Source organism: Hippocampus bargibanti, linkage group LG15 (genome assembly GCF_051943395.1).
Source record: "Hippocampus bargibanti isolate YZ-2025 linkage group LG15, ASM5194339v1, whole genome shotgun sequence".
In the NCBI taxonomy this organism is placed as follows: Eukaryota; Metazoa; Chordata; class Actinopteri; order Syngnathiformes; family Syngnathidae; genus Hippocampus; species Hippocampus bargibanti.
The window spans coordinates 3,764,216-3,780,141 of record NC_142748.1 but is presented as its reverse complement, the minus strand read 5'-3'; the positions used below and the strand labels follow the sequence as shown (position 1 = coordinate 3,780,141).

At 38.5% G+C, this 15,926-nt stretch overlaps 2 protein-coding genes and 1 long non-coding RNA gene across 3 annotated transcripts; 1 reads left to right on the top strand and 2 right to left on the bottom strand.

The window, feature by feature from the left end:
- Window positions 1-14: 14 nt before the first annotated feature.
- cops3 (COP9 signalosome subunit 3) lies at window positions 15-6,778 on the bottom strand. The gene is made up of 12 exons (XM_089015244.1): window positions 6,521-6,778; window positions 5,553-5,682; window positions 4,581-4,693; window positions 4,274-4,323; window positions 3,111-3,203; window positions 2,649-2,828; window positions 2,127-2,267; window positions 1,819-1,992; window positions 1,523-1,609; window positions 1,331-1,444; window positions 1,181-1,261; window positions 15-756 (listed from the first exon to the last, which is right to left on the bottom strand). The coding sequence occupies exons 1-12, from the start codon at window positions 6,573-6,575 to the stop codon at window positions 703-705; spliced, it is 1,272 nt and encodes a 423-aa protein (XP_088871370.1). The 5' UTR covers window positions 6,576-6,778; the 3' UTR covers window positions 15-702.
- A 223-nt stretch (window positions 6,779-7,001) lies between these two features.
- On the top strand, window positions 7,002-13,628 carry nt5m (5',3'-nucleotidase, mitochondrial). The gene is made up of 5 exons (XM_089015245.1): window positions 7,002-8,138; window positions 8,960-9,060; window positions 10,067-10,127; window positions 10,214-10,328; window positions 12,618-13,628. The coding sequence occupies exons 1-5, from the start codon at window positions 7,866-7,868 to the stop codon at window positions 12,755-12,757; spliced, it is 690 nt and encodes a 229-aa protein (XP_088871371.1). The 5' UTR covers window positions 7,002-7,865; the 3' UTR covers window positions 12,758-13,628.
- On the bottom strand, window positions 7,939-12,776 carry LOC148887127 (uncharacterized). Its single transcript, XR_016117466.1, has 4 exons — window positions 12,637-12,776; window positions 10,692-10,850; window positions 10,146-10,264; window positions 7,939-8,075 (listed from the first exon to the last, which is right to left on the bottom strand). It is a non-coding gene; the product is annotated as an uncharacterized LOC148887127 (long non-coding RNA).
- Window positions 13,629-15,926: the final 2,298 nt, after the last annotated feature.

Sequence of the window (15,926 nt, the reverse complement as noted above, 5' to 3'; positions counted from 1 at the left end):
GACGGAAACATGGAGCCAATTACTTAACAATTTATTACATATCCACAACTGCTAAGCTCCCAAATGACACGACGGTTTGGTTATATCCGTTGATCTGGGATTCTGATATGACAACCTGTCAAAGCGAATTTATGTACAATGCTCCAGTGACCTCTAGTGGATCACACTTAAAAAAATAAAATAAAACTGCGCCAAATTGTGCCTCTTTGCACACAGTGTACTCAAAGATTGACTACATCCTACACAAAAGCAAGACGGAAACTATAATTGCAGTCGTTACAAATGTAGATTATAGTCAGTTTATTCCTTGCCAGCAACGTATTACCTCTTATATAATACCTTCTAGTTACAGCCACCATGCAGCAGAACAGTGATCTTATTCACAATTATGCTTGGAACAAACAAGTCCAGTTTTTATTATTGTGTTCTGTGATAATGTAGCACTGTCACTCCAACCTGAACAATGATAAATAAAACACTGACAAAATCGTAATCTTTTTCACTTCCTGTAAAGATTGTTTTGATCCTTCCGAACCCATGAAGAATAACCAAATTTCATCATCGTTCCACACGATTAGATTTTCCTTAACCAATGTCTTTATGCAATAGAATATTTTTTTCCTCTTTAAAAAAAAAGTCCAATGCATCCATGGAAGAATGTATTTTGCGCTGCAACATTTTTTTCTGGCAATCTGAGGCCCATCAGGAGTAACTTGACGTTTTGCTGCCAACATCATCCTCCTGCGTTCCCATACTCTTTAATGAAAATAAAAGTCACGTTAGAAAAAAAAAACAATTGGCATGCTTCATTTTACAACTCCATGGACAGAGACAGAATGCGTTGACTCAACAAATTCTAGAAATGCTTTGAGGATGACCAGTATGGTTCCTTTGTTCTATTTTTAATGTGTCAAAAAACCTCACAGATTATATATGAACCTAATTTATGATGGGCTAAATTATGTATTGCAACCCCCTTTACACTATTTTTTTTTGCCAATAAAAGTCTCAAGTCTTTACTAATTATTGTGTGACTTTGATGATGGATCTGCTATACAGAGGAAAGGCGAACGTAACTGAGCAAGTATGTAGATGTTAAATGGCAAGTAAAAATAAACCCGAAAGCTCGTGCTGGTGCCGAAGATGTATAAAACAAACAATATAGTGAAGTTTATCTCACCTTCTGCACAAACTGTGGATTTACTGTGATTTCTTGATCCATGGATTTTAGTTTCTCATCCAGTTCTATACATTTCAACATCTGAAAGTTAAAACACAATGTCACATTTTATGTGTATTTTGTGACAGTTGGCACTCCAGCGATTCTCACCTCTTGGTCAATTTTGTGGAGCATTGCTGGATTGTTATATTTTTCCGGGTTGTCATGGAAACACACCATGCCATCCTTTTGGTTAATGCTCGCGTAGATCTCTCCATCTTCAATCTGCTCAGAAATCCGCAACAGAATTAAAACGACGTGATATTCTGCGTGTCTTGCCGTTGTCATTGTGGATCACCTCACCATGTGCAAAACGTATTTCTCCGCCTCCTGAGGCCCTGAAAGCTGCACCCGACTCGCCATGTCTTGCAAAGACAATGTCAGAAAAGTCTGCAGGGACACACAGGCATTGGGGATGGTGAAATAAATGCAATAAGAGATGAGGTTAGAAGTATTTTTTTGTTCAAAATGAATCAAAATCGGTCCGAGCAAACAAGAGTCAATTTTCACAATTTTACATAGATTTCAAAATAAGAGTCATGATAACCAATGTTACATTTTTACTTTGACATATGTCCCGATTATATCACCACACACACCTTTGTTAGCCTCTGGATATTTTTTTTGTAGAGTGAGGAGACGCATTGCTTGACCAGGCCCGTGTTGTTGTCTCGCGTAAACGTCTCGCTGTGTTTGTTGACAACGCTGCGCAATTCGGTCGGGTTGTTGGTGGTGTAAATCTGAGCCAGCTCGTGGTAGGCGTTGCTCAGGGGCTGAGACAAAAAAAAAAAACACAAACAAAAAGGAAATAAACAACAAAAGGCCACAGGTATCTTTAAATGCTTGCCATGACTTTTATGTGAGTATTTTTTTTTTTTATTAAATCCATCTTTATAGGCCATCCTACCTTGATAAACCTCCCTACGATTTGTGAGGTGTATTTAGGCAGCTGCTGCACTTTGCCGTGGAGGATGAGTGAGACCAGGATGTATTTCTTGTAGGCTTCCAACATGATGTGACTCACTGCCATTGCCGGAGTGGTTATTGCCTTTAAAGGGTAGGAGGAAAAAAATACATAAATAAAAGCAAATGACAAGATGAGGATTCTATGAAAGTGGTGGTACAGTGGAAATTCTGTCATTTGTACATTTTGCACGTCGCATTTATCCGCTCTAGACCATCGCCAACTCAAGAACAACTTTTTTATATTGTTCTCATGTTATTACGAGCAGCTGTTGAGTTATTTTTTTACACAAAATGTTCCTTTAGTTCACAATTTTATGATGCCCAGAGGAACAATTGGTGGTAAACTTCAAAAACGCAACTTCCTTTTTTGACATAGACAAAACAAACGGTAAAAATGTTCAAATGTTTTGTCAAACCAATGTCTAGACAGTCATTCAAGGTTCGAATACAGCAGATGATGTACCTGTTCATAAAAATACAGCGCTCGATCGAAATTTTTGAGGCCCATGTAGATCATGCCACCATAGTAGTAGTAACATAAAAAGTGCTTTGCGTCATAAGCTCCGTTCTCCTTGCAGATGTCCATCATGTCAAGCTCCAGGAAGGGAAGGGCCGGTTTGAAGCACTTCGCTAACAAGCACAGCTGGAGAGAGGACATGGAAGAGGGAAAAGGGAATTTGTGATCGATAAAAATAAAAATAACAGTGTATACATTGTCAAGTAGCTGTTGTTAAAGTGCTATATAAATCAATATGTATTGTATTGTAAGTAAACAGGAAGTTTTATGAAACCAAAAATAAGCCGGAAAAGCAAAGAAAAAAAAAAAAGCACAAAGATGAACAACACAGGATAAAAATCCTCACATCCTGTTGGGACCATGTAATCCAAACCATTTGGCGTTATTTTGAGAGATACATTGACTCACCTGACACAGGTCTGCATGAACTGAGGTAAGTTGGTTGTTGTTCATCTGCATTTTATCTATGGCCTGTTTTAGGATGACGACACCCCTCAATGGCTGTAACGCAAAAAAAAAGGAAAGAAAAACATCTTGAATATTCACATTCTGAGAAAATGAGGGCTGCGCTTTAATATGTGTTAAAATTTTTAGCTGGGGACAAATAAATGATGATGATGATTGTGGTTATGTAATCTGACTGAATTACATAAACTAGAGGAAGCATCAGCAATGGCATCGTGAGGAAACCAGAAATAAAGCCCATGCAAAACAAACAATGTAGAGACTTTACAGTGAAATGTATTTCAAAATACAGTCAAATCTCGGTTTTCGACCGCCTCGGTTCTCATCCCATTCAGTTTTCAACCAAAAATGTCATATTTTTTATACAACCGAAATTTGGTTCTCAATCAAACTGACTGCATCTGAATGCATCACTCGACTACCCTGTGCTTCCTTATACGTTACTTCCTTATATGTCACGCCTTCCACATTGTCTCATTGTGACCGACGCATTAATATGGTTGTTTTTATTTTTGCGAAAATGCCAACATATTTGGTTAAGATCTCCTGAATAGTATGATTCTAAAGCAAGCAGGGGATGGTTTGAAAAGTTAGTGTGCCTTGTGTTTGCCCAAAGACAGCTGGGATAGGTGCCAACACGCCCCGTGGCAGAAAGATAGATTTTCATGTACAGATGTTAATGTTGATGTTAAAAATTGGTGAAAATAAAAGTTTGTTTTTTATAGAATTTTACACATGACCTGCTCTATTAAGTTTTTATCCGGTTTATGCGATGAAATAGTTAAAAAGTTGTTTTCTATACTTTGAACGGATTAATAGTTTTTACATTGATTTTAATGGAAAGTGCTGTTTCGGTTTTTGAACAAATCGGTTTTCGAACAGGTTTCTGAAACGGATTATGGTCGAAAACCGAGGAATCACTGTATAAAACTATCTATGAAACGACATAGCGAATATAACAGCATTTGTGGTTATTCAAATTACTTTGCGCAATAAAGCAAATAGTGTAGCAAAAACGTATATAGTACAGGTTTTGGGGGGAAAATAGTCATCTTTTTAAAACATCAATGATTTTCCTGTACGTCACTGTAAATGTGCAGTCTCACCTGTTTCCGCTCCACAAGGGCATTTGTCAACTGGTGGCAAAGACCAGCAACTAAGTTAGGACACAAAAAGAGAGACATTACTAAATAAAAATATTCAAGCAGCACCTCAATTAAAAGTTAAAATGTGTCATAAGCAGCGAGTCAGTGCAAGTAGCGGCCAGGCTCAGCAGCATCTCTGAGTACATAACGTGAAGTCATTCCAATTTTAATATTATCTTTTATCAAACAAAAGAGAAAAAAAAGCTAAGACACTGGAGTTATTGTCCGCAAGGGATGGATGCAAAAATATTTGGTCGACAGGACTTACAAGTGTCTGTTGCATATCTAATGTGCTCGCCATTGCATGTACTGATGAAGAGTTGGACTTGGGAAAAGAGTGTCTCAAAATCAGGGATGTTTGGCATGGAGAACTTTACAAATCTGGAACACAAACAAGAGTGACAGATCAGCACAAAATAGCATTCAGGATTGTTATGTATGATTATTATTGGTAATGTTTTTTGCTAGGATGAATTACAAACTGTGAATACCCAATCATCCGACTCGCGCAGGGTATCAGCTAATCGCATTGAGCTGAATAGGAAAACATATCAATCTCATTTTTTTGATATTTAATTATTACCAGTAGGATTATCATTTTTGTGCACTGGAAAAAGTTAATTTCAGCTGTACCATCATACATAATTTGAACAGTAATAAAATATAGAAATATAGAGCTAAAAAAAAATCATTGAATAATGGATAAATTACTACATAGAGTATACATACTATCATATTTTCACAAGTGGGTCCAATGCTGTCTCATATATATTTCTATATTATTTTGTAACCCATAGAAAATCTTAATAATGAATAGAAAACATATTTGCAGAGTGTAATTGTTTAAAGGCCATGTGAGAAATTGTTTAAAGGCCACGGGAGGTCCTGCTCAATTGACAATTGTAACATGTTTTTTTATTTTATTTATGTATTTATCTATTCATTTATTTTTAAGAGAGGAGATGCCTATTTGACGACTATTATTTGTCTTGCAATGATGGTGCACCCGGTGAATAATTGGGGTATGGGTTCTGTACAAGGCTAGATGGTCATTGAAAAAAAAAATGCTTGACAGACTAGTGATGGAATCCTGACAAATGGCAACCCAACAATTATCCAACGACGGGAATAAAAGTGGAGGCATAACACTGACGCTAATATGGGATAGATACAATAAAACAGCGGCAGACTTCTTTCAGGGGACTATGAATGAGTCATGTCTTGCGCAAGCAGCACTTACAGAACAGCCAGCACACCGAGGGAGTGCTCCTGAATGTCCAAGGCCCCCAGCACGGTGTCCAGGTGTGAGAGGTTCTTGGCCAGCAACTCCCCGCTCTTGTTGATCAACTCGCAGAGCTGAGTCATCTGGCCTGCAGAGGAAGAAATGACACTCAAGACGACATGAACAGAGATACTTCACTCATGTCTGACATTTACTAGCAATATTCAGCCTTCAGAAAATAAATTACATTGAGAGATACACCAACAGCACTTTTTTGGACTAAGTTCATGTTAAACTATGTTTGAATATTCTCTCACACCAAGTACCAAACTCACCTCTTCTGAGTTCTTTTTGATAACTATACATAAAAATGCATGTCCGTGATTTTTGGCAATACTCTATTTGTATAAACGAGTCTCCAGGGCTCTCGTATAATGAACAAGTTAATCGGGTTAAAACATTAGAGGAGAAATCATTAATTTTGCATTCATGCAATTAAAATCTCGCTAAACTGACATGCAATGCTGTTTACAACCTTGGATGTCTGATCAATAGCAAATATACAATTTTAAACCAGTCGTTCGGTCAAATGTCCTGTCAAGGCCCTCGCAAAATCCTACTGCACGACAGATTGGCAGGGCACCAAAACTAATCATATCAGTCCATTCTTGAATTCTAGCCAATCACGCGAGACTTGGGTGGGACTTCCGGTAGACAGTGCCCAGAAAATATCTTTCAGACCAGAGCCAAAAAGTATCATTTTAACATTTTGTTTGAAGAAGTGTCACATATCCACGTTCGTCTTACACAATGACAAACACCGCAGTTATGTTTTGCACATTTGCATTGGCAACGAAAGAGTGTAGCGGTGTGTTTTCATGATTAGGCGAAAAGAAGTGGCTGACTTGGCTATCGGCAAAGCATAGGGTAGCATATGCAGGCTAACTAGCCAGTACTTCCCATACGAATGAGTGAGGTAAGCCTACCTTGAGCAGAAAGCTGCCGCACATTGTTCACAAACTGCTCCAAGGCTGAAGCCATTACAACATGGGTCCAATGCGGTGGTAATTTTCACTGTTTTTCATTCAAACGTCAAAAACAACTCAGTCCGTCTTGAGAGAGCGGCCACACAGCCGCCAGTGGGTGATCTCGCGATACCTTATTCAGGAACGGACTGCAACGAGGGTTGACGTAGTCGATTTTTTTTCGGCACGAATATAAAATTCATATAAAACACGAGTTTCTGCAGCACAAACGATTAGTCAGTAAACTATTCACGTTCTCTTTTTTATGTATAGTCCGAGCGGCCTGAAAATATTATTTCATCTAAATGAATGTTGGCTGACGCCCGAAGAAAAAACGGAAGACAGGAACTGACGTCACAGATACCAGAATTTGACAAAGATTTTAGAGAAAAGAAATTAACAACTTTGTACATTTTGGATGTATGCAAAACAACAACAACAAATACATTCACCTACAACAAATATATTACCCCCATTCATATAGTTGATCCCGATAACTACCAATTACATTGTAATGGAAGTAAATCGGTTTTCTTAAATTTTGATCCTGCGAAGTACAATATTTTGAATCAGACATGTGATAAAAAGCAACGCGCAATCGCATTGTCGCTGATTTTGCAGTCGCTTTCAGAAACAAACAAAAAAAAAACGTTTTATTCGTTTAATACTTGTTTATGGCTGCAGACGCACTACAACTTCTACTACCACTACTAATATTGCTACTACTACTACTACCACGACTTCCCACTACTACTAATACTAGTACTACGAAAGCAACGCCGGTCATGTAATAAGAATAACACTTTTGCAAATTCGTTACGTTTTGTTTGGATGAGCAGAGTCACTAGAGTATTATCTTGTTTCGACATAACATCTTTGTTCTCGGCAGTCCAATACAGTACAGTTTGTTCCCGGTAGTCGTATAACTACGGTGTTGTACATAGGAAACTATCGTGTCACAGTACAGTATCTTCTGGTCCATTTTTTCTCCCAGGCTGACAACTTGATCGGTTATGGGGAGCTGCGGAACATTTGACAACACGTCAACAAGCGACTCAATAACATCCCAGCGAAGGCCTGTCACGTTTGACATTTCCGCCGCTGTAGACTTAGCTTCAAAGCTAACGTCAAGATAGCACCCGAGCTGTGCAGATCACACGCGGAGATCGTTTCAACATTATGCGGGCATAAAACGTCAACACAAGTCGAATGCAATCGATGCACCGTGCATGAAAAACTGTTTTGCATGCTGAATTTTTCACACTCGCTCCCCGGCAAGAGTTAACTGGTGCCACGCAAGTCTAATATGTTACTATCGACCAAGAGTCGTGTCCTCGAAAGAGGAAGAGTTTTACTGCCTCACATATTTAAAGGGAGCTGCGTCGACATGACGCTTAACGCCGTTTCTGGTAAGAGACTGCGGGTCTTGGTTGATATGGACGGCGTTCTGGCCGACTTTGAGGGTGGGTTCTTGAAGAAGTACAGGGCAAAGTACCCGAACGAGCCATACATTTCCCTGGAAGAGAGGAGAGGGTTTTGGGTGTCCACGCAATACGGAAGACTACGGAGTGATCTCTCTGTAAGTGTCGCGACATGCCAACTTGTATGCCATTTAAACACGACTGATCCATCACAAAGCGACCGAAACTGCGGAAAAACACCCTCCCCATGGTATAAAAATCAAGTTTGATTGATTAAATGTTTACGCACAGTTTGAAGTTTCAAAATCATAACGTTTATCCGGGTTCACGTGACACTATTATACTATTGTGTCTATTTCAGTGTTATTTAATGTAATAATATTAATTTTAACGGTTCGGAGAGCGTTTCGTATTTTATGCGGAATTGACGATGCATTATGTCGTATTTGCAGAAAGAGTAGAGACGTCATTGGACAGATCCGTAAAATAAGATAGTGCAGCAAACAGTCGTGTTCACTCCAGGGATATGTGCTGCCGTCATTAATAACTATTATTTTTATTTTATTTTTATTTTTTTGGGGAGGTCGTAGTCATCTAATAAATAATGAATGACACATTTCAATCATGCATATGCTATCGCTAATCATTGTGCAGTATTGTATCACTGCATGTTCACATTGATTTAATATATGATCTATATTTTCAGAAAAGGATTAACACACAGCATTGGTCCCAACTAAAAATAATTGTTTCAGTCAATGTAATGGTTGATACACCAATGTATGCAAGTACCACAGGTTTACCCCCCCCCCCCCCCCAAAAAAAAAAAAAAAAGTTGTAAAGCACAATTTGATGTATTTTATAAGATATATATTATACAATGGATAGCCGTCGATTATATTTGCCATGCATTTAGATCTAAGCCATGTGCCATTGTTATTTATTGATCATAAACAGCAAACATGTTCTTTCTCTTTAGGAGAAAGCCATGAGCATCTGGGAGTCCAAGAACTTTTTCAGTGAGCTAGAACCCCTTCCTGGTGGGGTCGAAGCAGTCAAGCAGATGGCCGAAATGGACAAGTAGGTCAATGCCAATTTACTGTAAAAGAGCCTAAGCAGGTCGCATGTTAACCAACACCTTAACCGTATTGATGTAATTTATATCCGCAACAAGAATCGCCACACCCTATGTATTCCATATACAGTGAGACCTCAACTTACAAACTGTTTGTCTTACAAACGTCAAATTTATGAAAATTAAACCTTATAATAAGCACTATTTTCATAATACACACCCACCACGGCTGGCGGAGTGATCTTCGGCGGAAGCACACGACCGAACAGCACCAGAGGTTAAGTTACCAACAGTCTTTATGGAAGGTGACTCTCCTTCCATAAGCCATCAACGACCATCAAAAAGGTAAATAAAACTTTATTTTACAGCACAGTGTATTTCTTTAATTACATTTGTCATGTAATGCGCCTCTCTTTCCAAACAGCAATTTCCTTTGACCTCCAACGCCATTCCATCAAGCCATAAATCACAAATGTAAATAAAGTGACTTTATGATACAATGCAGTGTATTTCTTTCATTACAATACAATAGCACATTTATTATACATAGAATAAGGTATGTTTTAAGGCTTATTTAGTCGAAAAGTATATTTTATGGAAACCCGGGAACGGATTATTCTCATTTCAATGGTTTCCTATGGGATTTTTTTTTTTAGATACACACTTTTCGCCTTACACACTCTGTCTGGTAACCAATTAAGTTCGTAAGTTGAGGTCTCACTGTACATTGGCTAATGGCAAATATGGATTTTCTGACATTGTGGAGGGTAAATATGATGTCAATTTGTCTCACTATTATTAAGTAGCAGAGGTTTGAAGTACAGAACGTCTTGCTCACACAAACACAGACAACAATGTGCCATTGACAGTGACAAATAATCATTGAAGTGATGATTTTTTTTAGTGTTATGGTTAAAAAAATAAGCCATTTGACAGTTAACCGAGCAATATTCGCTCCATTTTTTTTACTCTCAATGAAAAATCCAGTTTTCCACCCTTTTCATTCCTCAGCACAGATGTCTTTATTTGTACCAGCCCGATCAAGCATTTCAAGCACTGCCCTTATGAAAAGGTACGCTCACTGACTCACCATTTTTTTTCCCTTGAGTAACTATTACGGCATGGTATTTCTCCTGTTGGGTGTGCGTTCTCTTGCAGTATGCGTGGGTAGAAAAGCATCTGGGCCATGATTTTCTGGAGCAGGTCATCCTGACCAGAGACAAGACGGTGGTCAGCGGAGACATTCTTATCGATGACAAGCCTGATATTTTAGGTAAAACATTTTATTTGACAGATTTAGTCCTCGTAATAATAGTCATAAGATCTTTTTTTTTTAGTATTTTGTAACCCGCGAAAGCATAAGTAATGTTACTTTGTCACAAGATCAAGAATATATGAATTCAAATACGTATTTTATGCACGCAAACTAGTCTCATGGCTCGTTTGTGTTTTTAATTTGAAAAATAACGTTTCCTTCATTGCCCTAGTTGACCTAACGTAACCTCTTTGACAGAGTTGCTTGGTTTTTTTTGACAATGATTGAACTGAATTCACATTGTGCCACTTCTATTTGAAAACAACAACATGGCTAAAAATGGTGAAATCAACAGTGTGAATCATCGAAATAGAAACTTACGTAAATGAAACAAGATGGCGGCGGCATGATGGATTGGATCAGCCCGGGTGAGGGTGTCTGTCGTAAGGTCCGTAACATTCAATAACCCCCCCCCGTCTCCGGGAACGTCACTGATGATGTGTTGAACTTGCACCACGAGATGTACAGGCGTTAGACGAGCTGGAGGAAATGTGAAATAGAATTTAGTCCGTGGCGAGCCGTGGATTGCATCGCTAGGCCTTCAGTAGTGCTACATCTGAATCAATCCAGACTTAAAAAAAGTGTGGTGTGATTCACTACAAGTCCACTAGAGGGTACCATTAGCCAGGAAATAACTGAGCGGCCTTTCTTAATGACGTCCATTTTTTTTTCTTGAAAAGTCCGTCTTGAGCCATTGTGGGTTCACAAAATTGCTATTAAATCAACAGCTACCAATATAGTGTGCTAGCTTTGGCCAGTATGCTCTTGTGTATGCTGCTTGTGATCAGAGCTTCCGCAAACTATAGTGACTAGCCAATCATAGTTTGCGAAAACTCTGATGTTGACCAAGAAGGCGCTGGTACCCCTTTTGCGTTGCAAACCTGAAACCTGATTGGTTAGAGCAACAGTTTGATCCACACATTTGATGCGACAGGGCCCGCAGAACTGATTGTGCAGGCGTCCAGGTAAATTTCTGACCCCGGTAACAAATAAAGGCTAAAATGTGATTGCTTAAATGCTTAAATATGAAAACACACATCTGGAAGCAGCGCAACGGGGGAAAAGTAGTGAAAGGAAGACAATTATTTCATAAGAATTCATGGACAAAATAAAATTATCATCAGTCCGTGATTCAGATATATTTAGGCCAGCAGAGAAGGCTTTGCAGGCCTTGACGGTCCGCCACTGAATTTAGTGATACAAACAAATATACATTAGGGAAATCCTGTGAGAGCACCTAAAGATAATTTTTGGGGTTAATTCAAAGCATTTAAACTAGTGCGTGGTGACTCCCATTTATTTGGAGTGGTTGATTATATGAACTCATTCACTCCCATTCCCGAATGTATCCGGGAATTGAAAATATGATGGAGAGTGCCATTCCCGAATTTGTTTTTTTCTTTTCTTGCTGGGGTGCCGATAAAGCACTGGCCAGACCTCTTGCAATGTTTTTTTTCCCCTTCCACAAAGGGGCTTCAGCTATTGTTAAAGCGCTATGTAAAGCAATATGTATTTATGGCATTGTGTTTTGGACAGCCACCCTAATTTTAAGCTCAAATAATAATAATAATAATAATAATAATAATACTTTTCATTCATACGCGCCTTTCAAAACTCTCAACTCACTTTCCAGTCAGAGGATAAGTTTTTTCTTTCTCTGGATGAGCAGCGGCAGCCACACGCGCCAGCGTTCACTCAACCCGGAATAACTCAAATAGATAGAAAGCTAGCTAGCTAATAGCTAAGTGATTAGATAGATAGATAGATAGATAGATAGATAGATAGATAGATAGATAGATAGATAGATAGATAGATAGATAGATAGATAGATAGATAGATAGATAGATAGATAGATAGATAGATAGATAGATAGCAGTGAATGATGTAACGGTTGCTTTATATTGGTCTCATATTTTGTAACACAAAAACAAACTGACTTTGGTCCATGAATGTGTAATTATATATTTTTTATAGTCAGTGTAAATACATGTGCAAAGGCATCTCAACTATGAAAGGGATTCCTACGTGCCTTGTAGGGAATGAAAAACAAACGCGAGGATGCTTTCGTAAGGCTGCTTGTGTAATACCATGTGGGTGTTTTAATTAAGTGATTCACCAGCACCTTGTAAAGACATCTGCTTCATCATCTTGGTGTCTTGCAAGGCAACTGCGAAAAACAGCTTGTGCGACCTTACATAAGACCAGATTTACTGACTGATCGCCCCCCCCCCGTGTGTGTGTGTGCAGGTGTGGAGCCCAAACCCACCTGGGAGCACGTTTTGTTCACCGCCTGCCACAACAAGCACCTTCCCAACGGCACATCGAAGAGACGTTTGCTGTCCTGGTCGGATGACTGGAGAGCCATTCTGGACAGTAAAAGGCAGTGACGTCTTTTTAAATATAAGCTCCATGGGCCCAATATCACCAGCAACGTTGCCTTCCATCTGGGTGCCAAGGTTCAAAGGGGGGTGAGGGGGACACAAAAGCAAAGTAGCCATTGCCCATAGACCACATTCGTTGACGTGTCATACCTTCGTTGACCACAAGAGGGCGGTGTAAGACTGAATCATTTTCAAGTTCGTCTTGTAAGAAACAGGCCAGCTCAAAGTCAAGCGGGATGTTCTCTGCAAAAAAAAAAATGGATTAACAGTTCACAGATGTTTGCAGAATAAACCACTGAACACCTAACACACCAATAGCCACTGAAGAATTTTAAAGGTATATGTGCAATACACAAGACAACCACCTGTAGCTTATTTTTTTTTTTCTTTCATTCAATGTCGAAAAACAAATGGAGCTTTTTTTTGCGTGCTTTTTTTTCCTGAGTTGAATTAACAAGCTTGATTTTGTTGTCATTTTACCGCAAAGTGAAGTCGTTGGAACAGCGAAACGGAGGCTTCGCTCGCGAATAGTCGCGTTGATAATTTAGAGTAAGAGGTAATAAAATAGGACTGATTAGTTTTGAAGAGTTTGATGATTACATTTCAAGAAGTGATTGGTTTGAGAACTGAGTTTCGCTATCCTATGCTTTACGTGGACTGTTTTGTCTAAAAATCTAAGTACTGTTCTATAATATGTCATCATTATCAAGAACCAAATGAGGTTATTTCTATGAAAATGATGATGCAATTTGACGGGTAAAATACTACCACTAATCGTTATTATATTGATGACCATTCTTTCTTGGAGTTGTCAAAAAAAAGATGTATTGACTGAAAAGATTGTGAAGAAATAAATTTACTTTTAATGTTTGTTGCAGTTTTCTGTGTGTGAGTTGTTTTTTTTCCCCCCCTTGAACAATATTTTTTTTAGCTGCACACGTTATAAGTGACATAAATGTTGAGAAAAATTTAAAATCCTGGTCTCATTCGAGATCTTGCGTTTTGTCAAGGGGGGTGTAGACTTTTTCAAGCTCTTGCATGGCCATTACAGACGCTCCCCAACAACAAGATGGTCGTTCATAAGGTGAAATTGTCCGTAAGTTGCTTCCGTGCTATATTTTGTATCCAATGTATGTTTAAGACTAATATAAGCATGTTTTAAGTTGTATTTAAGTATGTTTAAGGCTTGTAAAAGTAACCTATAGGTTTGCACTGAAGGGTTTAGGTTTAGGTTTGCACTGAAAAAAATAATAAAATATATGCTCTATAAAGATATAAAAAAATGCTCTATAAAGATATGTACATGTACAACTGGAGAAAATACTACATAAGTTACTACAAAAATGCTTGTGTTTACAGTTCATAACTTGAATGTTTGTAAGTAGGGGAGTGTCTGTACATCCATCCATCCATCCATCCATCCATCCATCCATCCATCCATCCATCCATCCATCCATCCATCCATCCATCCATACATACATACAGACATACATACATAAATAACAAAATAAACAAATAACTAAATAAATATATACATACACCCATACACAACTAAATAAATTCATACATACATACATTCTTGGTTCAGCAAACGCTGGCGCGTATGACTGCCGCTGCTCACCCACAGAAAAACGCACCCTGTGACTGTAAAGTGACCTTGACAGTTTTCAAAGGTGCTCATAAATGAAATGTATTATTATTATTGAATAAAAAATACATACTTTGGCACTGTGACGAACTAGACAGAGGAAGCCGGATGCATCTCTGGCCGAACATTTTTCAACATACCCGCAAAAAAATGTTCATATGTACAATTGTTCGTCACTCGAATGTTCATAACTATTCTTCTTCTCCGACGGAAACCCACATACCAAAATTTGATCAGGGCAATTAATTGCAACATTCAATGTCTTTGTTTCTTCTAAAAAGTATAATCCAAATAAAATGGAAGAACCAATGACATATTCTCCATTTATCAAGAATTATTATTCACTTATGTCATTATCATTTTATATCCATTTTCACACCATTTAACTTATATCCATCACTTCCCATCCATTATACCATCATCATCCACCACCCCAATTCATCCATCATCTATCCATCCCAATTATCTACCATTCACATTATCATACCCCAAATACATCTTTACCTTTCCATCCACCTTTATCCCTTTATCATATCTTCATCCAACCATCATATCCATCTTTATCCTCCATCCACCTACTAAATTATCCTCCACCTATTAATTATCCATCTCACCATTTTATTTTCACCCATTTCCATCTTCATCACCTATCATCCATCCACCATCATCCTCCACCCTTATCATCCACCACCATCCATCCACATTTACCAATCCATCTCCCATCATCCATTATCCACCATCCAACCACCACCAACCCACCAATTCACCCTTCACCCATCCACATCCCCATACATTTATTCATCCTCCATCATCCTTCCATCATCCCCCATCATCACCCTCTCCCTACTTAATTATACTTACCTAACTCATCAATATCCATCCTACATTTATCCCTTCCACCACCAACCCCACTCCAGCACAACAAAGCTTAACCATCACCACCCACCACCACCATCCATCAAAGCCCCTCCCACCACCAACCAAAAATCCAAACTCAGACCATCCCCACCCAACCTCTCCCCATCATCAATTCCATATCATCCAAACCGGAGAATACCTCAACGGTACCAGTGAATCAGATTCATTAAAGGGTTGGCCTGTTTAAGGCTAACGCAAAATGCGTCTTTTTTGTTTTGGTAGTTTTCCCCACCAACTAGTTTATAAGGCACTTAAGCCAAATTTGCTTCCCTGACTTCTCGCCAAACAGATATTCTGCGTTTGGGCCTCTAATGACTTCCCACAAATGGTTCTGACCGGTTGATTAAATCCATCAAACTTAGTAATAAAAAATGGCAAGTGTGATAATTGGATCATTCCCCTGTGTGAACCGTTTTTTTAAAAAGTTACAGGCCCATTGGGCGGGTTTTGATGGGCTAAAATGCCCTTTTTATTTCGGCCCGGGTTTCTTACTTTTATGTTCCTATTTTAATTATCAACGATTCTTTTTGATTCATTGTTTGTTGCTGTTTTAGATTGAAAAAGTTTATTTCATGTTTTTTGTTTTGTTATTATGTTTTAAAAGGGTTT